Source organism: Solea solea, chromosome 13 (genome assembly GCF_958295425.1).
Source record: "Solea solea chromosome 13, fSolSol10.1, whole genome shotgun sequence".
Taxonomy (NCBI): domain Eukaryota; kingdom Metazoa; phylum Chordata; class Actinopteri; order Pleuronectiformes; family Soleidae; genus Solea; species Solea solea.
In genome coordinates this window covers 6,449,751-6,477,275 of record NC_081146.1, presented here as the reverse complement: position 1 = coordinate 6,477,275, position 27,525 = coordinate 6,449,751, and the positions used below count along the sequence as shown (strand labels likewise).

General features: G+C 42.2%; 1 protein-coding gene across 1 annotated transcript in view; it reads right to left on the bottom strand.

The window, feature by feature from the left end:
- Positions 1-3: 3 nt before the first annotated feature.
- Positions 4-27,525, bottom strand: part of grik5 (glutamate receptor, ionotropic, kainate 5) — a gene marked incomplete at its 3' end in the record, with an annotated part of 96,392 nt that continues 68,870 nt past the window's right edge. Inside the window, exons 6-22 of the mRNA XM_058647789.1 lie at positions 26,608-26,705; positions 26,044-26,209; positions 21,758-21,936; positions 20,992-21,045; positions 20,088-20,246; positions 19,519-19,671; positions 18,436-18,540; positions 15,043-15,150; positions 13,417-13,620; positions 11,780-11,893; positions 11,134-11,243; positions 10,701-10,874; positions 8,457-8,622; positions 7,198-7,423; positions 3,028-3,156; positions 1,629-1,750; positions 4-333 (exon numbers count right to left, since the gene is read on the bottom strand). Coding sequence (XP_058503772.1) covers positions 4-333; positions 1,629-1,750; positions 3,028-3,156; positions 7,198-7,423; positions 8,457-8,622; positions 10,701-10,874; positions 11,134-11,243; positions 11,780-11,893; positions 13,417-13,620; positions 15,043-15,150; positions 18,436-18,540; positions 19,519-19,671; positions 20,088-20,246; positions 20,992-21,045; positions 21,758-21,936; positions 26,044-26,209; positions 26,608-26,705 — 2,597 coding nt within the window. The remainder of the gene's footprint in view (positions 334-1,628; positions 1,751-3,027; positions 3,157-7,197; positions 7,424-8,456; positions 8,623-10,700; positions 10,875-11,133; positions 11,244-11,779; positions 11,894-13,416; positions 13,621-15,042; positions 15,151-18,435; positions 18,541-19,518; positions 19,672-20,087; positions 20,247-20,991; positions 21,046-21,757; positions 21,937-26,043; positions 26,210-26,607; positions 26,706-27,525) is intronic.

The following is a 27,525-nucleotide window of genomic DNA, read 5'->3' as shown; positions in this document are numbered from 1 at the left end:
TGGGGTGGGTGCTGGTGGAGGAGGGGTGGTGTTGGCTCCCAGAGGATCATCCAGGATTCGCTGTGGTCCAGGGCCCAAATCTGGAGGCCCCGTCCCTCCTGCTCCACCACCTCCTGCACCACCTGTCAGGGGGCCAGCGCCACTGTAGAGCTTGCCGTTGCTGAGACGCATCTCTCGAACCAGGCGCAGGGGCCGAGGAGCCCCCAGAGCTATGCGGGCGGGGTGGCGCAGGGCTGCGGAGCTGCTGAGGGGCCGACGGCGGCGCATACGAGAGCTCTTCTTACAAGAGACGGCGTTTCGGAACTCTGTGATCATTTCCTGACAGACAGACACCTAGAGGAGAAAGGGGAGGAGGAGGAAAGAAGGAAAGACAAAGGGGAAGGGAGGGAGGCAAAGGAGGGACGCCACAGACACAAAGTAGGCAGGCAGCAGAACAAGACGTTGGTAAGGCAGTACATAAATGGGAGAGAGGAGGAGGATAAAAAAAAAAGAACAATAAACAAAAAAGAAAAAAAAGTAAAAAGAGGCAGAAAAAAGAGAAACAATAAGGCATGACAAAACAAAGGGAGAAGGGAGAAGCAAAGGCACAAAGATCAACAAATGGAGGAATTTTTGAAAACAAAAATGAGGAGGTGACGGGGAAGGATGTGGAGATGGGTAGAGATGGGAGAATATCCAAGGAGCAGAGAGAGTTATTACAATCCAAACACACAAAACACCAAAATGTTGTTTAGTTTATGGGCACTTCATTATGACACTATGCACTATGAACACTCAGCCGGGCCTTGTGCTATTACACAACGGCACACTCACGTATAAAAGCACACTCTCACACCCAGAATTCTTCATCATCATTCCAACAACATGACTACTGTTATTTTCACACATGATGAACAAAATACATCAACATGTCCACGACAGACGAAAAAAAACATTCTCACTGAAATCATAATAAAAAAGTCATGTGCTCACATAAACAGAAACAGTATTCGTTATTGGAGAACAGACACTGATGACCCGAATTACAGGTGTGTGTGTTTGAGAGAGGGAGAGAGAGAGAGAGAGAGAGAGCAAGGGAGGGAGACACACAGTGAGATGGGAGGACGAAATCCAAGAATGGAAACGAAGAATACCAGCGTACATGTGAGGCATGTAAAAGAAGATACATCATGACATTTAATGCCAGGGAAAAGATCACACTACATCTTTATGCAAGCAAATATTGCCATTTCTCAATATTGCTTATTCGTACCATCAAGTTTAGCTCACCGACATTACGTTACTGCCACACTGTACATACACCAAACACTAGAAGGCACGATGACTTCAAAACAGGCCACACATGCAACGTGCAATCAAAATTCTCTGTTAGCTTCATCTGGGTTGTTTTTTTTGGACACGACAGCATTTCAGCGCCATATACTTCAACATTCCACTCATCTCACATGCACATAACACTCAAATCAAACTACACACACACAGTGGAGGCAAAAGCTGAAAAATAAAAATCGACCCACGCTCACATACACACACACACAAACCCACATAATCAAAAGGGTTGGCGGGATGCCATGGGAACCTACTGGGGTGTGTCTGTGGTGTCGGCGAGGGCAGGTATGGGGGCATACCTCATCGGTCTCCGTTGAGCGACGCGTTGACCACACAAACTCCATAATGGCGACAAACACGGCAATAATGAGACCACAGATCAGCACCACAAAGATGCCGCCAATGTTCTCCATACCCAGCCCTAAAGGTGAGCCAGAGGAGCAAAGATGCATCAAGACTTCTAAAAAAGAGCATTTTTAGATGTCAATGTCCATTCATTGGTCATGGGGAGCATTTAACAGGCTGTAAAAACTGGCACGGGAGAAACTGTTAAAAAAGGGGGCTCAGCATTTTAGGAAGATGTCAAATTCTTGCCAAGAGTGGGATGAGAAGATCAATAATTACAAAGTTACAGGCAGCAGCTGGAAACACTTTCTGTCCAAATGTACAAGCTCTGTCCAAATGTAACACAATTAGCTTCCCATTTTGGTTTGTGTGTAAATTAAAATGAAATGGATATAACATGCTGCTGATAGCCACGTCCCATCTAATCAAACTCTCCGCAAGAAGAGCAAATATGTGTATTTCCAAAAATAGCAGGAGCTGTCTTCACGTTGACCCATGATGAAGTGGCTGAGTGAGGAGCCGAATCACTGCACGGCGTGAGATTGTACAGATAAAGCTCAACGAGGCTGAAAAACAGCACTCACAGAGTGTATATTAAAAAATAAACACAGTCTTCTGGTCGCAAAACAAACTCCTGCTGTGAAGCGTCAAGACTCACAGTTTGAGTGACAGGTTTTTGAAACGTCAAGTGCAAGCGGGCTAATACTAGACGATACCAGCTGACAGTCACACTCGTCTCATATGATCTCGCCTATGTATTTCTAAATGGGAAAATAATTAACAAAACTATTTGTAAAATAATTTTGTAAATTGAATTAGTGATTGAAACCATTAAGTCATAAGGTAAATGATTACTGACGTTATAAATCCCCATAGACTTCCATTCAAACATTTGTTTTCCACTGGGAGTTGCTGCTTCTGCACTACTTCCCCTGCTTCACTATTCAACCCAGACAAGTTCCATTTGTATACAGTCTATGGTAGTACTTTGTTCAAAGTGATTGAAACCATATTTAGCAGAGATTTTCATCTGACAGCAGTGTCATAAATTCCGGGGCATTTTCACTGTCTTAGCCTTCCTTCCACGCAGGCACACACTTGTGATGCTCACTCACACACACACACACACACACACACACTGAACACACACGCTCACTCTAATATAAGTCCCATTACACAACACCTGAGACAAACAGGAGACGTTTGGGAGAGTAGATCGTGCTAAGCATCCTTCACAAGGACATTAAGTTAGGCATTATCCATTAGCGGGGCTGTAGCAGAGACTGAGGAGACTATTACTTGGAACATTAGAGAGAAGAAGAGAGTGGAGACAAACAGCTGCGGACAACTGACCCTTGGCACGGTGGTCCTCCTCTTTGGGACACTGGCCTCCCTCCCACCACCTCCTCTTCAGTATCTCCAGCCTGTTATTCTCCTGCAGCTGGAGGATGGCCAGCGTGATCTCATCTCTGAATGGAGACCCTGGCAAACGACAGGAAAAGCAAGGATAAGAGCGAGCGGTGGAGAATGGAAAAGGTGCCCAGACAAGAAGAGAGGGAGTATTTCCCAAAAAGACATGAAATGAGAGCAAATGTAAAAAAGGGCGAGGGGAAAGAACCGTAGAGTATAAATTGCAGTTGCGGCCTAGAGATGTCGACGAATGATGTTATGGTGAGAATAAAGAGAGGATTAGAGAGAGATAAAGAGTGAGAATACATCCTGCTAAAGCCCAGTGCAACAGCTGCCGCTGCTCACTCAGAATAACAAGCATGTTATGAACTTGATACAGCAGAACAGACTGAGGAGATTTAAAAGGTCAATTCACCATAAACTGTAAATATATTTTCCTTAGTTATGCCACAGCAAACATGTCCTTAAGGGACCTGAAAATACTGACAGTGTTGTGCAGTAGAATAAAGGTGATGCCGTTTCTCCAAATACACACCGCTGAAGGGTTCTTTCATGGGAAAGCCTCACACCCCAAATCAAGACTGTTAAAAAAGCATGGGGGACAAAATCCAATAAAAAAAAAAAGTGTTCTAGCTGTTCATGATGAATAAACTATAAATCACTTCCCACCACGATAAACCACCTCAATCATTTTCCCCTCATCAAAATACAGAGCCTGAACTCAACATTTGAATCTAATGCCCTCCAAGTGAATTTCATCACAGCTGCTGTGCAGTGACTGGAGCCAGGGGGGAACAGCTAGTCTGGCTTTGTGTCTACTTCATGTGCCTATTAAGCTTAATGGATCTCATGCAGGTGTTTCCTCTCTCAGTTAACGAGTTATTATCCTTTGTCTCGATGAGGTTTAAAGTTTTAGAACCAAAATAATCATCATCATTCATGGTGAAACTCCCTGCTCCGTGTTAAATCATGCTCGCACCACAATTTAGGCATATAGCGTTTACTACTGCAGTAGACTTAATACCCATTCTGCTCCTCAGAGAGGTCACTGGGGCTATAGGTGACCTACTCCTTCACTACACACTGTAAATAGCTCCTGGAATAATGACTGTGTCCTTGACTATTTTAAGATAACATGAGTCTCGCTTTTGAGCTTAAAGGTTATATGTATACATGCAAGATGTTCAGCTGTAATACAGCCGCTATTTACTATGTACAGATATGTCTGAGAACAAGCAAGAAAAAAGAAAAAGGAAGTGTTCTTGGTTGTGGTTTTCCAGCCACAGATACATGTTAGCACATCATGTCCTCTCCAGCATAAAATATAGAGAGGAAACCATGTTCTTGGACCAACACCGAGGCTTCAATAAATGAGGAACAATATGCTTGGAGATCCATAAAAGCAGCTCGATGCATAAATAACCTGATTGGTAAACAGTGTTTTACGTCGGGTTTCATGAGTTCCAGCTACAGCGGGAATGACTGCGACGGTATTTAGATTCACTCATGTCGCTCCGGGGAGATTTCTGCGCTCCACACGCGGGTTTGTTTTATGTCATGACAGACGGAGGCGGCGGCAACAACAACAACATTGCGATTCAACTGCAAACAGGTTGCACAATGACTGAAAAAAGGATAAACGCCCGCCCCTGCACCGCCACTGTATACACACAAACACTCCCTAGATAGTATTGCTTGACAGAGGCTGAATAATAACATTAACAACAAGAAATATCTCTAAAAGTGATGCACCGCAGCGTTAACTTTTAGCTGATTAGCTGTTGACAATGTTATGCATTTTCTTAGCAGTTAGGGTTAGGGTCACATTAGTTCAAAGCTTGTGTAAGCTAATGGCTGTGGGTGGGTTGTTTTTTTGTCAGTACTCATGCACGCTGAGCAAGTTTAATCAGTCGTGTGTCCCCGTTGTGTCTTTGGGGTCACTTTCATTCAGCTTTGTGACGCCTTGCCAAGATCACAATAGCAAGGGTAATTTGTGGCATTCATTGGGTCCAAGACACTGGAGCTGTGCTGTGAATATTGTCTATATTAGTGCTGATAGAGAAATGTGCACACAGCTAAAGTAGTGTTACATGTCATCTATAGGCTACATTTTTAACCCCAGTGGACTTGATCATTAGAGGCATGGAAATCATGTTTGTGTGATCCCTGGCTCTGTACTCAAATGATTCCTCTTTCACATAAAAAAAAAAGAAAAAAGAAGTGGGTATCATGTGTCCTCTGTCTCTTCAATTACATGCAGTACGACTCCCTGTCTGTTGCAGTGTCCGTGTCTACTGCTACACCAAGGACATTTGAAGGCGAGCTGCTGTGCTGGTGTTCAGGACAGAATGTTTCTGAAAGTTCATGATTTAATTAATTCAGTTTGTGTTCAAAGGGTCAGGAACTCCTCGAGAGAAGCAATGTGAGAAAGAGAAAAATCTTAATTGTGCTAAACAATTACACACTTTCGTATCCAAAATGTACTTTCCACCTTGTGTTTATCTCCGTAGCCTTCAGATGAAACAATGCAATACAAAGAAAAACACACACTCTTTGATTAAACACAGTTCAGTTGTGTGGCTGCGAGTTTCAGAAGACTTGGAACTGCTGCAAGATAATGTTTCTGATCTCTGTTTAAACTCAACTGACATCACAACTATTTTTCTGCCGATGTTTCTTCGAGTACTGGATGTGCAGCTAAGACAACCATACATTATTGAATATGTTCCTGCTTTGAAATTACAACTTCCTACTGTGACTTTCTTTTGACATCATCCAAGAGGCTACAATAAAATACTGCAGCAGTGTTTGGAACTAAAACAACAACAGTGTTGTGCTACTTCATAGTAGATTCATAGTAGTAAAAGCTGTGTGTTGATTTAAAAGTGTTCCTACTATGTCAAAGGTCTAATCAATGCCATGACAGCTATATTTGTGACCTTCTATGACCTTTAAACGCTTGATGAGGCCAGTCCCTGAGTTGGACCTTCAGGCAAAAAGACAGTAGGTGATTGAGTGTTTGACAAATGGGTTTTTATCATTTGAAATGTCCAGCTTGTAAAATTTGACCCTGACTAAATCGATACCATCTTTATCAAAACCTTTTTATAGACCTTCTGGAAGAGCCGTGAATTCATGATCATATTTCAATTTTGTTTTCTAAACTCTTTTCCATTTGTTTTGTTTTTACCAGACAACATAGTATTTTTCTTAAATGACACGATGATTGCTTTTTTAAAGTGAATGATTTCAATGAGTAGATAACATTACTTCACCGGTATAATAGAAATTAATTGTTAATGAACAACTTAATCTAATTATGACTCATAATAAATCTTATTGTGATGATTATTTCTGGACAGTTTTATATCAACTCATTTTGTGGTCATGTCATTTCAGTGTGGTCATTGTACCAAGGACAACGGCAGTTCCCATTTACCTGCCTTGATAAATCATTTTTATAATGTTAACAAACTGGTCAAAATGCTGCTGCTCGGCTCCTAACATGACACAACAGATGGTGACATATCAAAACCATTTTATGCTCTTTTTTTTTTAGAATGAATTCAACATTTTGATGATCCCTTCATAGTAAGGTTCCTCAGTAAAACATGGTCTTTCTGCATCCCCACACCACAGGCTGAGCTCTCAGGTTCTCTACCCAGGACTTCCTGTGCCTTGGACAAGCTTTGAGTCTCCTGAGGATTGTGCTACTAATTCACATGTACGTAGTTTGCAGTTGTCTTCCTTTACCAACGCAATGTTGCAGCTGCCTCCATCTGTGTTGACATAGAATAAAAGCACTTCCTGTGTGCAGCACAGGATGTTGCTCGGGATATAAGATCGAAACACTGCTATACTAAGTAACACAGAGAGAGTCGTGTGGAGCTGATAGGCTTAATCAGCATTTGTGTGAATCCATTTGACAATTTGTTTTTTGCTTTTTAAGTTATGCACTGCAGTTTTAAGCACCGTGTAGTTTGTATACACAATGTCTGGTGCCTTATGTGTTTGTGTTTTATCTGGCTCTTTGTCTGATTACCAGCTACGAGGACTGTTTTTGTGTGTTTCGCTTTTAGGCGAGGGGGTGTGGTTGTAAATGAGTTTAATTACCCAGTGGCATGCCGATGCCATAGCCCTTAGTGTCCAGCAGGCCTCCTATCTGTGTGAGATTACAGTTGAGGCCACGGTGGTACTCATTCATGGTGCTCTCCAGCAGGAAGGCGTACTTGGAATTGAGCACACGGGCAATGCCCTCCTCTGTGCTTTTCACAAACACACTGGGCTGCTTAGAGTTCATGTAGTTCCACATCCGCTGGTAGGTTTGGTAACGAGAGTTCTGCAGAGGAATGAGAAGATAATACATATTTAACACACAGTATAGATTTGTTAGTACGAGTTTAGCAATGTAGCATGTCACCAGTTTTTTGGGCAGAAATCAAAATATGGTTGGAAAATTGGAAATAAAAACTGGAGAGAGATGCTTTCAAGATAAAAAAGGAACACAGAAATATATGTCGATAAGAACATCTAGCATGAATAACAAGGGGAGTAAAATGTCAATGGAAAACAGAGGGGAAAGGGTAAGAGAGGAAGAGAGGGCAGAGAAGCGAAAATGAATCAAGGCAACAGATTATTCGCTCATGGCAAAGCTGATGGAACATCTTTCATACAGATGGAGGTAAATCACCACACGGGAGGTGGTTCAGCACTCAACGAAACCTGGCACGCTCCAAAACAGGATTGAGTGTTTTAGGTGTACGATTACAATGTTTTATTGTGTGTGTGTGTGTGTGTGTGTGAGTGAGAGAGTGAGGTAATACACTGTAGTCCTAGAGCACTGGCTTACGTAGTTAAACAGACCATGGACAAACACCAAGAGAATGCAAAAACACACGCACACAAACAAACTGGCATCTCGCCATTTCCCATACATGTCCACAAATAAACAAGTACATATTTTTTTTAAACATTCACCTACAAAAACTCCCACTTGCAAACACACCTACACACAAAGACAAAGCCCACACGGGCGCTCTATGACAAACACAGATGCCAACACAGATGCCGGAAGCGCTCTCACAGGCAAACACAGGCATTCAGCCACTTAACACAAACAGCCATAAAGAAAACAACAGAGGAGCTTAGAGATAAGTAGCAAATATGGGGACAACTATTCACTCCAGGCTAAACAATAAAGACTAAATCACACAAACACAAAAACTTTAAGAGAAATGTTTTTCATAAAGTTGATAAGGGGATTCAGGAAATCGCTGCTATCACAAATAGCCCAATTTACCATCTATGTAACAAACAAAGAATCGCACATACATAGGGACACAAATCAGGTCTTCATTTGCAGTGAATCCTACCATGAAAAAGGTCATAGTGCTGCCTCCATGAATAGTGCCATATTCAATATTGGTCTGGTCAGCCAAGTCATCAGGAGACTCAATGGGAACCTCCATCCTCTGGACAGTGAGAAAGGCCGCCAGGTTGGCCGTGTAGGAGGAGATTATGATCAGGGTAAATGCCCACCTATGAGGAGAACACAGAAAAGGGAGAAAATTGGCTATTGTACGCGCCAAAAAAAACAGACTGTGTTGTGTTTACATTCTTATCAATCATGATTTCTTCTGCCGCACGACAACGCCCACAAACACAGCCAGACTCATCAAGAGCTAGCTTTAGTGACAAGAAGAGCAAAGGAGTCGTGGAACAGATGGTGAGGCCCCCACAGAGCTCTGTCCTCAACATCACCGAGTCAGTGTGGGATTACGCTAAGAGACAGACAACGCTGAGACAAACTAAATCAACAGTAGAAACATGGCACATTCCCCGAGATGCTACCTGCCAGGTGCTTTGAAAAATTGTGCACAAGCGCACCACAAAGAAGGGATGCAGGTTTGGCAAAGGCAAATGCTGGACACTTAAAATAACGATTTGAATTAGTTGTGCTGCAATCATTATGAGGGTAATTAATAACTAAAGCCTATTTATAGCATTATTTCGTTTCCTTTTAATGCATGCAGCTCATCATGGCCAGAGACATAATGTACTGTATGAAAGATATATTTGCTATCATTATATTTGATTGTTTGCTTTTAGCTAATGAAAATGAACAAGAAAAGAGACAATTTTATCACACTAGGGCAAAACTAATGCAGGGATTCAGTATATCTATGAATCAGCTCTGCTCACTGATTTGCAAAATCACCCACAATAGGTCAGATATACCAAAAAATGAAATGATCACATTCATGTCAAGTCATCACCATAAATGATATACTCTACAATTAGAAAAAGGCAGATGAGTCTCTCATGACATTTGCTGTATGTCAAAAAAACTTAATTCAAGCAGAACATCTTGAACCCACTTTACTTAATAATAACCCCTATCCCATAGCTTTCTCAACTCAGTGTAATTTTCTCTTCCTGTCTTCTCTTCCACTTTTTATCTTCTTAGCTCTTAGCAATTATTATTTCTTTCTCAGCACCGGTCTCTTTTCCACTCACTCTTTTGCCACAGGAGAATCATCAGGCTAATATTTCTGAGAGGTTTGCATTTTCTGCATGAAAAGCTGGTACTTAGAGACCAAAACTTAAGTACGATATGCCAGCTGTACGCCAAAAACCCAGAAAGTAAGTGTCATTATCTTACACAGCAAATGTAGAGGAAAAACACACACACATCCTTAAGGGAAAAGGCAGGTTTTTGATGAATAAGTGTATTAGTCAGTGATTGAGAAAAACAGCTCTCCTGCTTTAGAGAGAGATCCATCCTCAGAAAATGTGTGCTTCAAATTTCCATATCACAAAGGGAGTTGCACACTGGACGAGGATTTGCTTCCACCTTAGGTCTGTACTGTACACAACCTGGAACTCAGATTTAAGGTGGGCAATAGTGAAATTCTAGACAAAGATAAATAAATAAAAAACCTTCAATATTAATATGTCATTGTGCTCAGTGAAGGGGAAACAATTACTGTGTTTTCATGCACAGTTAAGTTTTTGCGATGGTTATAGTCTAATTGGACGACTGTCCTCGTACCAGAACATAAGCACTAGCAGGGAATCAATTTACTGAATGAAGAGTGTCCACCGCTGCTACACTAGATGGAAATATGCCTCCTTTTAGCATGTTAGTATTAGGTATTTTCAGGTTGACTTATATGATCAAAACAACTTCAGCAGGTGGGAAGTTGTTGAGCACTAACCGATGTCTTTATACCATCCATTTATTTATTTAATTGTTTACACTGACAGAGCCTTAACTCAGTCTCCTCGTTAATTCAAAAAAAGGTTTGTATTTCTTCACTGCTGTCATCTTTGTACCAACATCTTGGATTATTCCAGGTCAAAGCCTGGGAGCGGGAACTGTGAAGCACGTGCAGAGCACCTAGGCCAGTTTGGGGTCTAGTTGAGTGCATAGATGAAGAAGTAATTTGACTTCTTTTCGCATTTTCCCGGGTGTGTTTGTCTGACTTTGAAATTCAACTGAATACTATGCTCACAAGGCCGACTTTAGTCTGCAAATCAAAACAAATCTTCATGCAAACGTACTGATTCAAATGTTGTTGGTAGGTTTGAAACTGTCCACACACAATGCTGCTTACCACACTCCACTAACACATCTTGTAGACAGGGCCCTGGGCATTATCTCTGATCCCTGCTGCATGAAGCCTCCGACAGGGAACCACAGGCTGTTTCCCAGGGTGTACTGGTTCTCCAGCATGTCTCTGCGCTCTCGCAGACACGGGTGAGGGTTGTACCACTCATAGGGGCTCAGCCTGGCAGGAAAACAAAGTAGAGTACAGTGGAAGCACCCTGAGGTCAAACTAGAATGCAGTAATAGACTTCTGTCATATCATTCAAGGCACCATCAATCAGTTATTCGATCCCTGTCAAACTGTCTGTAGGGAGGTTGTTTAAGGAAAAAAAAAATCTGATATGTGACAGGCAGCCCGTGTTCGACAAGATGAATGGCGATAAGAGTGCAGATGTGAGCTGCAGATTATCAGTACAGTGTGTGTGATGTAATGTATTGACCTTGCAGCCAGGAAGAGCACACAGCTGACAGCCAGGTAGGCGAGAAGCATAAAAAGCCAGACAGCTGGAGAGAAGGGATCAAGGAAGGAGAAGTAACCCGGCTTCCGTCCCTGGTGCAAAGAAACAGAGGAGAAGACAACAATCATGAAAGAGACACATGCTTCGACTTCAGTAGAAGTCCAGTGTGCACCACAGGAGGGCAGTGTCCTTCCCCACACTCTGTGAGGAAGTCTGCAGTGCTGTGATACGCTAATGCCACAATCCATAAATGCTCTTTCTCACAATGCCTGATGCCGAAGCAGACTTGGCTTCGCTTCAAAAGCTCATTAGCAATGTAAAGCTGCCACAGTTACCAAGTTACACAGCACTGACTTATTGAACAATTTAAATTACACCTATAAATTTCACTGTGGGCACTATGGATGCACCATGCGGCATACTACACAAAAACAATTCCCAGTCTCTAAAGATTAAGCTGTTAATATGAGATATTATGCAATAAGCCATTAGATTTTGCCTAGAAGTGCAGCTGGTCATCTTCTATATGACCCTGATGACTTGACCACAGAGCAAACGCAAAGGGAATCACATTCAGTTCAAGATCCGGAGTGAGTATCACCCGGCTTGTGCCCTGCAAAATCCTTACCAGATGAACTCTGTACAAGATGCTGATCCCCAGAGTCATAAACGGCTTAGAGAAGTCAATAACTTTCTCTCTCTCTGATGTGATGGTGAAGCCTGCCACGGCCAAGTCTGCCTTCTGTAGGAGTGACAAAGAAAGATAGGAAAGGCAGATGGAGAGATAATAGTGGAGGCAAGAGAAAGACAGAGGTAGTGGAGAAAAACAATAAATGGTCAGGTAACTATGCCAAAATAGACACATATACTGGCTTATGTTGTGGTCCAATGTTCTTGGTCTGTTCACCACCCATCGCCACATTGATACACGAGTGACTCTACACACTGAGCTACAGCTGTGGGTTGGAAATGCCGAGCATTAACAAAGCTAAAAAAGCCTCACTACACCACTCAAAAATGTCTAGACCAGATAAGAAAAACTGTAGTGAAGATGTGTCAAAATGAATACAGCTGAAAGCAGAGAGGAAGTTGAAGACAGGTGCCCGGTGTTTTGTCCTGGACAAAGAAACAAAACCCCCTCTCTCTCCCTCTCATCATATATGTTGTCTCAGGACATCTAACGTATTTAATGATTTTATGGTCTGACACTGTCGCTTTGTCTCTCATCATGATAAGTCTCCTCTGCTGCCCGTAGCAAACACACTTTCACTTTCAATCTCTACCTCTTGCTCACACTGAAAAATGGATCAAATTGGTTCAATGTTAATCAAAAGTTTGTGTTCATGTGTTTCAAGAGCTTTGGCAACCACACTTTCCAATGCTTTGAATCGGTCAAACCCTTTTAAACACTAAAGCTCTCTGACACGCTGTTCTATATTCTTTACAAAAATACTATTCATTCGAAAACAAAACAAATCAGAATTTCTCTCATTCTCTCTGGCACACACACATTATCCACACCCAATCGAGGCTAATTACAAGTGAGCACCGAGTGTATGGTCTTTCCACCTGGATAAAACCTTGCGGGTCTCTGGCCGCTCAGCCTCCCCTCCATCTCTTCCATTAAAACCTAATTGATGAACATGCACGGCTAATTAGAGCTGAGTGATCAGGCATTGGGGAGGGCAGGGAGGGAGAGGAAGCATGGAGAGCTCGGGAGCTCCAGTGTGGCAGGCCATACACAGGGACCACAGTCTGGTAATTGAAGTATACTGTATGGTAATTAAGCAGAGAGGGGCTCTCATTACCCTGCTTCAACCACAGTGTCTGTCAGAGGCACACTAGGCCCAGACAGGGAGAGGAAGGGAGGGATAGGCTGGGTTGGGGACGGGTTACTGTGAGGAAAGATGGTGCAGACAAATTTGGGCGATGCTACCACTCTCATTTGGGGAATTATCAAGTCAGCGTTGTCCTAGATAGTCTTATTCCCCTCTGAGGGCAATTTGAGACATGGGAAGTTAGAGCAGAGTTGTGGTTTTGGGCTACAGGCTGACTGTGTATGTGTGTGGGAGGGCGGGATTGTGCATATGCTTTTGTGTGTGTGTATGCGTGCCAGTTCACACGTGTGTTTCTGTTCGACACTTAGAACATGTATCTGTGTCTGGTGTGGATGTGTGTGTATACAGTATGAGTATATGTATTATTGCGTGAGGGAAAGATGATATGGAAAAAGTGGAGGGTGGGAGATGGGAGGGTCGCACTCACCCTGTTGATTAGCTCTCCAACCATACCAGTCCAGGAGCCATTGGGCTCTGGAGCCCCATACAGCCCATCATCCACCAGCTTGATCTTGAAAGAGAATTTTAAGATGTTTGCCAGCTCCCTCAGCATGTCAACGCAGAAGCCCTCATACTGGTCGTTACCCTGGAAGTCCTGGTAGTTGTCCTTACGCATCACATACGGGTTTTCCTGAACATGGGAGACACACGTGGAAACAATAATCACAATCCCAGACGAAGAGTATTCACAATGAGCACAGATTTTAAGGTTTTAACATTTAAAAGACACCTAAAAGCAATGACATATTTAAGATGAAGACGCTCATTTGCTTTCTTTTAAAGTTTAAATGAATTTAAGTGTGAATTCCTTCATTTCACAGATTTAAATTTGGTTACTGGTGACTGGTCTGATGCGAGAAAGCCTGTAGACTGTCAGCACTTCACTGATGCCTTTTTCTCAGTACAACCAATATAATACAGAATATGTTGGCGCTGGCTGAATAAATTACATTTTTATTCTTTCGAGAGACAGACAGATTTAGTGATAAGTCGCCAAACACAGGAGCAGATAGGAGCAAAACAGACACAGTGACCTACGTGGTCACTGTGTCTGTTTTGGTCAATGAACAAGAGCTGGGTACAAAGGGAAGACAGACTGCTATCTTCTGCACAGAGTGCACCACATATTGAGCTAAAGGAAGAAATCCTTCACAAAGCTAGAGTCATATGTTCAGAAATCCCCAACCACACAATCAAGGATGAACTTATCTTGCAAAAAAGAAGGAAACAGCTTGGTTGGCTGCAAGATATGCACAAACATGCTTGCCACAACAGAAATCATATGAGAGTATTAGTTTATACAGTGACCTTATTTAAAGATCAAGTGTGTGATATTTAGGAGGGTTTACTGGAAGCAATTAAATATACTGTACTACTCATTAGTAAGTGTATAATTGCTTTAAAATAAAAATATTTTAGTTTAACCCCTAACCCCTTAGAATAAACCTTTTATATCGTGTGTACTTAAACCAAGGGCCTTGCTTTAGAGACGCCGTCATCTTGCACCGCCATAATTCTACAGGAGCCTGAATGGACAATTCAAAAAAGTTGACGTTATAAAATGGAAACATCCATTCTGGTTATATGAAGGGAGGGGTGAGTGGGGGTTTGTTACAATATGCAGCCGCACATTAGATGTCACTAATTCCTACACACTGGGCCTTTACAGTATTTCAATGTCAGTGTGACACATTCTGACATACTGCGTTGCAGGAGATTGTTTTTGTTTTGTTTGTTATTTTTACACATCTCATCCAACGTGAGGATGAGGGAGCAGCATCATGCCAAGTGTTTACTGAATTTCCGATATGCCATTACTAATGGAAATCAGTCGACAACCTGTTGAATATTGACACAATCAGAGGAGCAGGATTTTCCCAGTTTGAGCTCAGTGACACGTCTCTCAGCGCTGTGTCAGTTTCTGTGACAGTGACAGCAGAATTAGCAGAAACAGACCACAACACAGCATGCGCTGCAGCACAGCCTGCACAACAACACAATAACAACTCTGACCTCAACAGCATGCCAGTCCACAAAGTGGGCCCATCCTTACCAGTATGGTGGTGACAATGAGGGTCTTGTTTGCCAGTGTCTCTGAGACATTTATATCCAGACTAGTGGAATTCATTGCGAGGGTGTTGTTGGAGTACCAGATCCCAATCTAAGATGGAAGAGAAAGTGAGAGAAAATCAATGGCTATTGTGGGTTAAATAATGCGCTGTTAATCTCAAACTTCACCACGCAATCCATAGCAAATGAGCATTTCCATAAGTACATTAACCCTATTGGTCTGGTTTATTGAGTACCTTTGCTTGTTGCATATTTGATGCTTTGATTTGGTTTTCATATTGTTACATGCTGTATATACACACATTTCATTGTTCCCATTAGGGCCATAGAGGAACCTGCAGTACTATGCATCACTGTGAAAAAAATAAATAAAAGAAGATGTTTACAGGCAGAGCAATGAGCTGGGACTAGATGGCAAAGATAGTAATGAAAAGCATTCATGATGAGGAGCTCTATGTTTTCTTTTACTTACAGCTTTTTTAAATTGCATATAAACACCAAGAGCAAATTTCCATTTAATGGAGACAGTGAAGTCATTTAGGTACATAAATGTGTGATTATGGCCTAGGCAGTGTGCATGGATGGAGCCGCAGATCATAGAGGAATTTCCTTGAAAAATATTAATGCACACCATTCAGCAGGTCAAGGGAGAGGTAACAATCCCTCAGACAGAATTACAGTTTTTCTGTGACACTCTTTATTCTGCCCTGGCATTTAAGAGAGCTCTTTTTTCTGTGAACTACCATTGCATGTCTACACAGAGGGTACTGCTGTGCAGAAAGGTGGACAGAGATAAAATGTTAATTATCAAAACACAAGTCTCCAACAGAGATAAATTCCAGATTTAAGCGTGGCTATCGGATGCCATTTAGTGTTAACATGAATGCAAATGGCCTATGGCAGAGCACAAGAAGACATATTACAGTAATGGGAGGTGAAGAACGAAAAGTGTTTCTGACAGTCAATGAACCGCAACACAATTCCCTGAGTCTGGCTCAGCAGTGATGTGTGTGTTTATGCTTCATTTAATCTCCACTTTCAAATGCAGGGAAAATGAATTTTGATTTCCACCTTCCCTTAACTTCCATTTAAATATTCACTGGAGGAGTCTTCATTGACAGAATAATGTAGCAGAATGGTGCGACAGACACCTTGATAGCACATTGTGACAATGTCTTATTTTGTTTTCATAAATTGTGCAGCCACCCTCAACAAATGTTTTGTGGCTCCTAACTGGGAGATCAAATTAATACATGCTCAAGCTACACAAGAAAAGATCTGCTAAAGCAAAGTGAAAGTTAATTGATGTGTAGAAAAAAAACAACAACTTGAAAACAGGACGGCACTTTAGAAAAAAAAAATTACACAAGATTAATCAAAGTGATGTTTTGAATAATAAACATCACTCAAATACGCTGCTTTAGACTTATGGTATTTGGTCTGACAACTAGCTTATTATGGCTAAATATTAGAATTTAAAATCTTTATATATATCGTTGATATCACTTAGTGAGTTTATGACTTGAATTGTTCTAAGGTAGCATGCACTCACCCAGTACTTTAAAACACTGAAGAGTCATAAATATTCAGGTTCAGAGCTTCGGTTAGTGTCTTTGACCACGGTCTGACTTTTTATGAAACTCTCACTCACTCACAGAATTGTGGAAAAAATCCAGTGAGTGGCAGATGAAAACTCAGAGGAGCTGACAGAAAGACTTGTTGGAGCTGACAGAAAGGCTACAATAACTCACATAACCACTCTTTGGTGAGCAGAAAAGCACCTCAGAGTGCACAATATGCAGAACCTAAAAACGCATGTCAGCCAAGAGCAGAAATTACAGGCTGTAGTGGACACAGGTTCACCAAAAATTGACAGATTTGGACCGAAACCAATTCAGCCTGATTTGATGAGTCTGAATTTCTGCTGGGGGACACAGATGGAATCAACAGCATGAATCTAGAAACCCAGCTTGGCTTGTGTCAACAGCCAGGCTGGTGGTATAATGGTGTGGGGTTATGTATTCTTGGCACACTTTTGGCCCCATACTACCAATCAATCTGAAGGCCACCGCCTATCTGCCTGTTGCATTTGACCATGTACATCCCTTTATGGCCACAATTTACCGTCACCAGAAGGATAACACACCACATCTGGTCACATGCAGTCTTCTACAAATGAATGTCATTATTAGCAGCCATGGGAAGAAAAATATATCAAAACTTAACGTGTCTTGGGGTTGCGAAGCTGCTGGTGCAAATTCCTGCTGACATAGGGTGAAAAGCGGGGTACGTCCAGTCTATTGTCTCATAAAGAGACGACCAACCAATCACTCACACCTTACCGGCAATTTAGATATACTGTGTCCTTCATCCGAAAATGGGCTTTGACAAGCAATACTATCAGACCTGCCTGAGGAAGTGTTTTGCTGTTTTGCTTTAGTAGCGCAATGTTGCCGTTAACTCCTTCATCATGACATAAAACAAATCACTTCCTGAGTGCAGCATGGGAATGTAGTCAGGCGACACCAAGGAGCAACCAGTGATAACGTCATCCATAAGAGTCTCATTTTGAAGTCTCAAGTTTTGTAATTTGAATTGATGTTTATTGGAGGATATCAACTGTCATGGGAATTATCCCAATTAGTGTCCCATGTTTTCTTCTAAACGGGCAGATCATTTACAAACTTGACATTGTGTGCTGCTGAAGTACTGAAACCATTGATTAAGACCAATAACTCCTCTTCTTTTCCTCTTCAAACAGGAAAACCAGTGTCAACACCTGGTGGTTAATTATTGGATTCTGTCATAAGAGAGCAAATCTGAAGACTTTTTATATACAGTCTATGGGTGATATAAGATCTAAACACCACTATACTGAGAGACAGAAACAGACTATTTCATCACAGGTAATAATGTTGCATTGTTACTTAGTACTTGACAATAAAAATCTTGAATATTGAATCTTGAAACACAACGTAAGTAATGTGGAGCTAATAGGTGTCAAAAGCATTGTCTGAACTGATTCAACAGATTAAATGAAATACAATTTGTCAAATAAGAAAACATCCAGCTGTATCCACAGGACAGAAAACCATATTTCTACAAACCTGCTACAAAGTATAGTATAGCATATAAAATTCAATTGAGGATATTTGGTGGCAGCTAATGTCAGACTACAGGTTACATCACCATGCATCAATCCAAACTCACAAAATAAATAAAAATATTTGGCTACTATCAGAAGAGTCAGTGATGCAGCTGACCCCGAGGTTAAACGCATCCTTTAGGGCGAGGAAATCAGACAGGTGACCTATAACTGACTCTGACCTATGGGCAGTGTGACCTGGCTGCTGCATGATAATAAGTGGGTCCTGACCTCTTTATGGCCTCCTCTGTGTTTCTCCAGGATCCGCAGGGTGTAGTTGGTCCTCTGACCTTTGCTGTTGAACTCCACACGTCCTGTCAGACCATCATACTCCACCTGGGAGGCAAATGTAGAGAGTGAGGTAAAGAAATACAAAAGACACTGAGAAAAGGAAAGGAAGGATAAGATAATGAGAGAGGAGTGGGCATGACAATGAGGAGTGATAGAGAAATAAATGAAGGAAATCTACTATACGAGAAAAAACATTCTTCCTCTCACTACACATCACGATTAGACAAACAGACGCTATCAACCCTGATTATGAGGGGAAGAGAGTAAAAGACAAAGTGAAAGAAAGAGCAGGAGAGACAGAGAAAGTGTCTGAGGCTGGTTCCAGACATGGATAATCAGTTTCAGATCAACTAGGAGAAAGTGACGGGGTGAGAGGCTCAGACAGAAAGCAGAGAGAGAGAGAGTCAACAGCTCCCTAATAAGACCTGCACCTCGCAGCTTAGCTCTGCCTCTCCCAAACCCAGGTGCTGGCACAGTTAGCAGGATCTATGATGAATGGCATGGTGCTGGAGATGGAGCACACCAAGATGTTGACTAACAAAGACAGATGTCGGGCCGGTGGGGCGGAGGCAATGAGAGATGGAGCTCGGCTGCCTTGACAATAGGTCGTCAATGAGAAACACACTGACGACCAGAGATGGGAGATGACAAAAAAACAACAGGAGACAGAGATTACACTCAACATGAGGTGAGGATGATAAAACAACACTGCTGTGCTATCATTGTTAATCAATAAATGTATCAACAATTCTAATATGTGATGATACCAAAGCGTATCATTTATAATAATTAATTCATTTCTTATGAATTAATTAATTTAGCAGTTACTGTCTTGACATATTTACTTTTAAATGACAAGCAGTAGGAAATAAGCAGAAATCACGATAATAATTTACCTGAGATCAAAGCTAGGGCTCACATTTCAATCCTATTTCTTGTTCACGTTGATGTGAGTGACATTGAAAAACCAGCAGGTGATTGCACATTACATTTTTCACACATGCAGACTGATGAAGCGTTTACCATGCGCAGGTAGTTCATCAGACTGGTTCCGTGTTGCCAGATCTGAGGCGAGGAGCAGCTGAGTGGCTTCACTCCGATTTCCTGACTGCGGTTCAATTCCCTCACCGCCCCCACCACCACATGCACCGCATCAAACATCAGAGCTGACGAGAGCTGTGGAAGGAGGAGAGGACACACGAGAGATATGGAGAAGGGTAAAGGGGTGGGAGGGGTGGGAACATGTGGAAGAGAGACAAGGGAGTCCAGGGAGAGGATGCAGTGAGGAAAGAGGAGAGGAGAGAGGCTTAGATGATTGAATGGTTGACAGGAATCGAGGGAGGATGGCGGGGAAAATAACAGGGGAGAGAGAATAGACGTGTAGTAGGAGTAAACCAGTGGGGAGGAAACATAGATGGATACATCAATACCCATTAAATAGGAGCAAAAGACTAGCTGCATCTCTTTAATTGCTCCATGAATCAGTGTGAAGAATTAAGTAGCTTCATTTTTTCTGGCATGCAAACAAAGCTGTAAAAATGACTCCTGAATGTGAGAGCATGCATGAGTACCCCAGTGTCCAAGAGACTGACCGCAGGGCCGGGGTACGTCAGGTCACAGCCCTCCCTCCAAGAGAGGTTGAGGCTCCTGATGAACTCCAAATAGAAGGGGTGTGTGGTGTTAAACATGGAAAACCCCACAATATTGGAATGCTCATCCACTATATCATCCAGTCGTAGGAGGGGGAAGTCCTGGAGACGAAGAGGAGGATGAGTGGGGAGGGTGTTTGCAGAGAGAGACCGAAAACTCAGTTGAGTGACAATGTTGACAGTATATCAAATCTTAGAAGAAAAATACTGTGCAAAGAGGAGTGTGATAAAGAAAAAAGGAAGCAACAGGAATTGACAACATCTAATCTTTGATAGAGAGAGAAGAAAGAACGTGGACAACTAGGAAAAGGGAGAAGCAGTGATAGAGGGCAAAGATAGGTGGATTACTCCAGAAGGTTTTCACAGATATATATATACACACACAACGCTGCATCTAAAGCACAAGAGTACGTCACACAGAGAGGTTGGAGAGGGGAGTAAAAAATAAATCAGGTATGCGGCATAAAGTGACACATTGATTCAAATAGAAGAAAGAAAAGGAAGTGCATCAAATAGGCTGATGAAAACACAAGTATACAAAAGGTGGCATGTGGCAAAGGATCAAGTCTGTCTTTACCTTCACCTCAGACTCTTTCTCTTTTGTTTCTGCCACCCTTCTCTGTACAGTATCATTCCTCAGATCTGCCCATCCTTCATCTCCTCCCCCTTTTCTTTCTCTCTCTCTCTCTCTCTCTCTCTCTCTCTCTCTCTCTCTCTCCCCCTTAATCGGATACACCATAGCACCTTTGCTCACTCATAAAGGGACAGAAGAGGAGAGGAGAGGCTGCAGGGGAACGAAGGAATAGAAGACACAAGAGAGGGACGGGAAGAACCAAGGTGCTCTTACCATGGTGGTGAGGATGTACTTGTAAAATGCTGATGTCATCCCCAGCTCGGATGCCTGTCAAAGAGAATGAGAGTATAAAATAAAAAAGTAAAGAAGAGTCAGGTGGGATACAGGATGGGGAAGCAGAGAATAAGGGGAGATGCAGAAAGATCGGTGGAGGGTGAGATAGAGAGGGCAAACGAGTAAAGTTATTGAGAGGCAGAGAGCATAGGAGACAGTTGGGGGACACAGTGGGAGAGAATGTGGGGGAGGCGAAAGGGAGCATACGTTAATCACAGTTTTACATCATCAGGCTAACACTAGGACATTTCGCTGAGGGCATATTCTGCGCCAATGTGCCCAATGAAAACATCCCTTTGCATTCCAACTGTGACTCACTGGGCTGGCTATCGGCATAAAAGGCCGTAGCATGAATCAGAACAAGGCTGCACATCTGTAATGCATCCAAGCAAGAGATGTTCTTTTGTCAAATACTTTCTTAAGAGTGAAAAGTGATTGTTGCTGGCAGACAGGCATTCATTTTGCTCGCTCTGCTGCTCCAGAGGGCAAACAGGGCATCAAATAGATGTTAATTCTGACGCAACAATATGTAGCCTGTGGAACCTTTGAGAGTCATTACTGTAACACACATTTTCCAAATGGATATACCGAGGAGAACGAGGCAAATCCCTCCAAGTGTTACTGCATGTATGCAAACTAGAGTAACGTCACATCCTCGCACATGTGTGGGCGGCTCTGCAGAATGAATAGATCCTTGAGCTCTGACCTTTTTCAGGATGAGATAAGAGACTGAAGCATTGGCGTCAATGATGATGGTGGCCACTTTGTCATCACGGATTTCCTTCAGCAGCGGTGTGGGGTCCAGGTTGTCATCCAACATCCTGACTGACAGCGTCTCCCGAGAGATGAGAAAGCGGCGGACCAGTTCCTCCAATCTCAGCAGGCCTGAGGCAGAACCAGAGCAGAGCGGCATTGCATATCATCATCTCTATCATTACACATATCCCCCCCAAGTTTCCAAAATGTTAGCTTTGCAGGACGATAAGACATTTTGATTTAATCTAGGACTGCTATATATTAGTGTGAAGCATGATTGATGGTTGGTCTACATCTCTAGGAAATGAAATATCATTTAATATGGAGATTGGGGTGTGTCTGTCTTCACTGCTTCTTCTTCTATTTTTACTTCTGCTAAAAAAGGTTTCATTTTTAGTCCACTGTTTTATGATTGTGCTAAACTAACTTGATAGACTGTTGTATAAGATGAAGACTAATTATGGCTACGGGCCAGGGAAGTGATTAGTTTTAGTGCAGATAGTGCCGCCATGTGGCCATTTAATAAACATAACTCCTGCATAAACAAATGCAGTGTCTCGATTTGCATATTTCCATACAATCTTAAGTGCATGAGTGCTACCCCACTGAAAAGTGGCCAGATGATGCACACCCAACAGTCACCACACTTCCTTTGGAGTGGAAAATGGCAGCCAAGGAAGGAGAGCACACTGTACACATCAGTAACACTGACAATGACATACTCCCCATGTCGCCTGCCACAGGGGGAACGCACAGGAAAATGTTCATTTTTAAGTCAGCAAAGCAAAACAGCCTGCAGACGCTTTGACAGGCAACAATTAAGGTCACATGTTGAAGTCATTTCAGTTGAATAATTTGTCCTCACACTACCCCAGAGAATATGTTCCCATTGATTCTTTAATTCTACTTTCATGATCTGTTAACTGACGTGTTTTCATTAAACAATCCGTTTCTTTTTTTGATTCATAGTAGGTTCAAGGTTATTCACATTGTTTTTTTTTATTTTCTACAGATTTCATCTCATTATCCTAAAATATTTCACATGAGCCAAATCAACCTCAAAATGGTTTGAATAATAATTCTGTGTCTAACCGATGCCACAGCAAATATAACTCAATCAACACAACTCAGTGCCAGTGAGTCTTACTCATTTAATATTCATCTTTGTACAAGACCCTGATATTCCCAGACAGGTTTTATGTATCCTGCAAAATTCATGGCTGCCATCAGCCAATCAGCATGACAAATTCCTAAACATTTACTATTAATAGAATAATAAATTTAGAGGGTTGCGCTGCCTTGGCAGAGGTAGGCACTCTTTGAGTGCTTTATAATTCATTTTTTGTCTGTTGTCTTATCCCACAATGAATGCAGTTCTTTGAGTGATGTGTGTGCTTTAAGTGCGATAGTATGCATTAAAAGAAAAAACAAACTTTAAAATGAAATAGTGTTCAAAGCAAGAATACTGCTGGCTTCTGGTGGGAAGAGGTGCAAATCTGCAGAAGCAGAGTGGGATTGGAGCACTTGACACAATTTGCCAACTTCAGGCAAAGTCTCTCGAAAATAAGTATCACCAATGGCGGTCAAGACTCACTTGACAATGTGTGCAGAATGAGTCTTTACTAGAAGGTCTAACCTGCTTCTATCTAATTGTAATTCCATAGTAAAGTAAGTATGTAAGTAAAGAAGTGTTAAGGCAGGCATCTGGGTAATGGAGGGGCGAGGAGAGAGTGAGGAGAGGAGAAAGTGAGAGGTAGAGCACAGAGCCCTTCAGCAGGAGAAAGCCTCTGTAAGCAGTGGGGTAATCACTGAACCAGGCCAAAACTTTAATTAGTTTGAGGAAGGAGGGAGGAAAAAAATCAATGCACATTCCAGCTTCCTCTCCCACTCTCCTCCGTTCACATATTCTCCCTCTCTCTGAGCTCTATCCTCTCGATCTCTGTGCTCTAGTTAGTTCGGTCCGTCTTTATCCATCGGACTCTTGTGCCGTCGCCAGCTCCTCCTCCGTGTGCTTCATCTCTCCCTCTCATTTTCCTTAAACTCGTCCATCTCATGAAAACTGCATAATGGAATTAGGCTCAGATTCCATGTTGTGACCCAGGCAGAGGGAGAGAAGGATATGTCGGGAAGTGACCCAAAATCTCTGACTCGCTGTCTTTTTAAAGAATATCATTAGCCTGCGATGCACAGGCTAAAGGAGGAAAGGTTTGATTAATCCCATTAACATGCCGTTGCAGAAATGATCGGTTGCTAAATACGTTACTTGACTAGGATGCAAGCCTGGCACCGGTGATGTGAATGAAATGTGTGACTTCACACATTATTCGCCTCACTGATAAAAAATTAAGAATGTCTACTACACTTGAACGCACCGCACTACACCGGGGTAAACAAGATGAATAAAATAAGTGATCTGGTGGTAAACATTGTCTGATGTTGAACCTCTGTGGTGCCACAGGACAAACAAACACACACACACACACACACACACAAATTACATGCATTCCCGAACCTGTGCATGTACAGTCAAAGTGAAGCAAGCACACAGAAAAATAAAATATCAAACACACATGTTATGCCCGGCACGCACACACACACACAATCATTCGGCATGTGGAACAAGCCTGTTGAGTGGCAGTTAGCACCTATTCTGCAGCCATGGCAACCAGCTCCATGGCGATAGATAGTGCAGCCAAGTGGGTCAGAGTCTGAGAGAGTGATAACCTTGTAAAGATCACCTTCAAGCCAAATATACAGCACACACGCACCCTTCCATCTCAGCACCGATAAAGGCTGCATTTTTGGCGTGGATGACTATCACTATCAAGCCATGATCTGTTGCACCTCGCAAAGAGAAAGAGGCTGGAAAAAGACTCGGCTCTTATCTTTCTATTCAACGGATGATCAAAAATTGGAAAAAAGATGTCTGATGCCATTTCAAAGTGCTTTCAGTTCAGAGAAATGACAAGTCTACTAGGAATTCAGCTTACTTTCAACAAACTGTGAGGCCACTGGCTGACTGCCGGTGAGATAACAAAGCATCTCAATGATTAAATCAGTTTTTCATAATGTCACAGCTTTTGTTTGCCAAAATGTACCCTTTTCACACTGCCATGGAAAGTGTTCAAATCAATGGGCACTCTTACTCTATGTAATTGCCATTCACTGAGCCATTTTTAGCAGGTTTTCAGCAGGAAAAGTGCAGGTGTCACTAATCACATTAACAATGGCTCTGTTCAGTTCCTGAGGGCCCGTTCATGTTATTTACTTGGTTGGTGGGAGAACTCAACAGGTGCATGCAGTAGCAACTCAGTTACACTCAGGAATTTACCACAAAGTCTGTGGAAATGAAAAGATGTGTCCACCTCCAACATCGCATTGTGTATTTGGCCAATTATTCACAGTCTTATTTGAACACTTGAGCCACTGTCCGCCCCAAGTCCTTTAATTCCTGCGACTCTTAATAAATCAATAATGCACACTTTCAGAGTGATAATAAAGAAGTCTAGTCGCGAAGCCTCAAATCCCCAGTAATGTCAAATCTCTCCGAGGGCTCGGCAAGTTAAATAAAATGTGCTCTCTGTTTTTCCAAAATTTTAAAGAGCATTTCAAACAGGAATATTAACTACTTTAGACACAGCCCTCTGAAGTAGGCAAGACCAACTCTGCTCAATTTGAATGGTAGTCTATAGGAAAATGAGCTTCTAACATTCACTTGGGTTATAACGTCAGTAAACATTTTCCTAAGGAGTTAATGGTCTAATTCACTTCTTCAACACAACACGATGTCAATTTCCTGAATTATGTTGCCATTTCGAAGAGGACAGAAAATAAAGTGCGGCACATATGAGTGGACAAACTGACAGGGTCAAATAATGCATCTCGAGGCTTCAAAACAACAGTTCATTTAACAAATGGAAGACCAAGTCCATTTGTATATACAGTCAGGAACATGAGAGGAAATGTGTAGTGTGAGCCATGTTCTGAACTCTAACAGCAGACAGAACTTTATGACCAGACTGTCAAAATGAGTGTCCAGCAGCACAAAACAGTCATATCCGCCCAAACAGTGTGAGTGTGCCAACACTCCCACAGAGACATTTGCACACACACAAACACAAACATACAGTAGATAACAAGCTCCAAAGGACACAACTGAAGCATTTACGCCTACATAAATACAAACACAGATTAATATACGGTACTAGCTAATCAACAGGCCGCGTGTGTACTCACACTCGGCCTTGGCGCACACCAGACTGGCTGAGGGGTAACTGAATGAGCGCAAGATGGCTCCTATGGCCAGGCTCAGGTCCTCGTTGCTAGGGTAAAGAGTGACGGAGGCAAAGCGCAGGTACGGCAAGCGGGGAGTTTCCTCAGGACCGATCTTTATATGAGGGATCTGTGAAAAGGAGAGGGAAGGAGAGAGAGAGAGAGAGAGAGTGATGAAAGCAAGGAAAAGGTAACATGTCAAGATTAAGTCCCCTTCATACACAAACAACAGAGGAAAATACAGAAAATAAGCAAAATCCATTAGAAATGCTGGAGGGTGAAAAGAGAGATAAGAAATGCTGGCATACGTAGAGAACTGAAAGACATAAAGATAAAAGGCTACAGGAAGAAAGGAGATAACAGATGGGAGAAATGAATGATGGCTAATTATACAAGAAGAAACTCAACAGGCAAAGAAACCTGAAACTCAGACATATTCATTATGATGTCTGTGTGTAGGAGGGGTAGTAAGTCAGGTAGAAAGGGCTACTAGGTGTGTACAGATATCTGCGTCTCCTCCGCACTCACCTCCTTTTCTCCACAAATGTGACTGACAGTAGAGCCAGAGGCGGGGCTGGAAGCGGGACCTATCACAGAGACGACGCCTTTGGGTAGAATCTGACACACTGAAAGCAAAAAAAAACACAAAAAACAACACACACATGTGAAACCTGCTTCCTTTTCATGGCAGCGCAAAGCCGGCCAACAGACGGAGCTGCAATCAGAGGAAAAGCGTGGAAATTTAAAATCACGAAATGTAAAATAATTTGAGTTAAATAACTAATTCAGTTGTAGAAGTACAATCTGTCTCAGGCTAATCTGATTTATTTTGAGATAAGTACTCAAGGACTGCAGCAGGGCAGCCCGTGGGTGGCCTTCTGCTATTATTCCCTGTGAATTTTAAGTGATTTTTAAGACATTTTCCTCTAATTATATGTCTGGCATTGGTACAATGCTGGCAGATTGGTGGTCACCTTCAATTAAAATGAACAACCACCATTTTTGCAGGAGGACATTGTGGAGCACACAGTTGGACATTTCTCTGTCTAATTAAGCAGCCTTAAAACCACATGACAAATTGACTCAGTCAATGTCCCAATTAACTTTCTAATTGACAACAAATGTCTCCATTTAGTCCAAAATGACAGAATTCACACCTTTTTCTTTTTTAGCATTTGTGTCAGCACAGTGTGGTGTCGTATGGTATGTTTTGAATCAATTACCAAGTTTATCTGTGTACCCACATTTGAACTGCTTTCACAGATACAGCAGAGATGCGTCTGCTGGATTAACTGTGTTATCTTGAGAGCTGTTGGATTCTCACTGGTATATTTGCTCGGCATTTTAATTCAATTAATCTTGTCGTTCCCTGCGCATATGCACACATGTGTGAGAGGGAATATGCCGCTGTGAGTGTGTATGTGCGTGTGTGTGATTGGGTGTGCA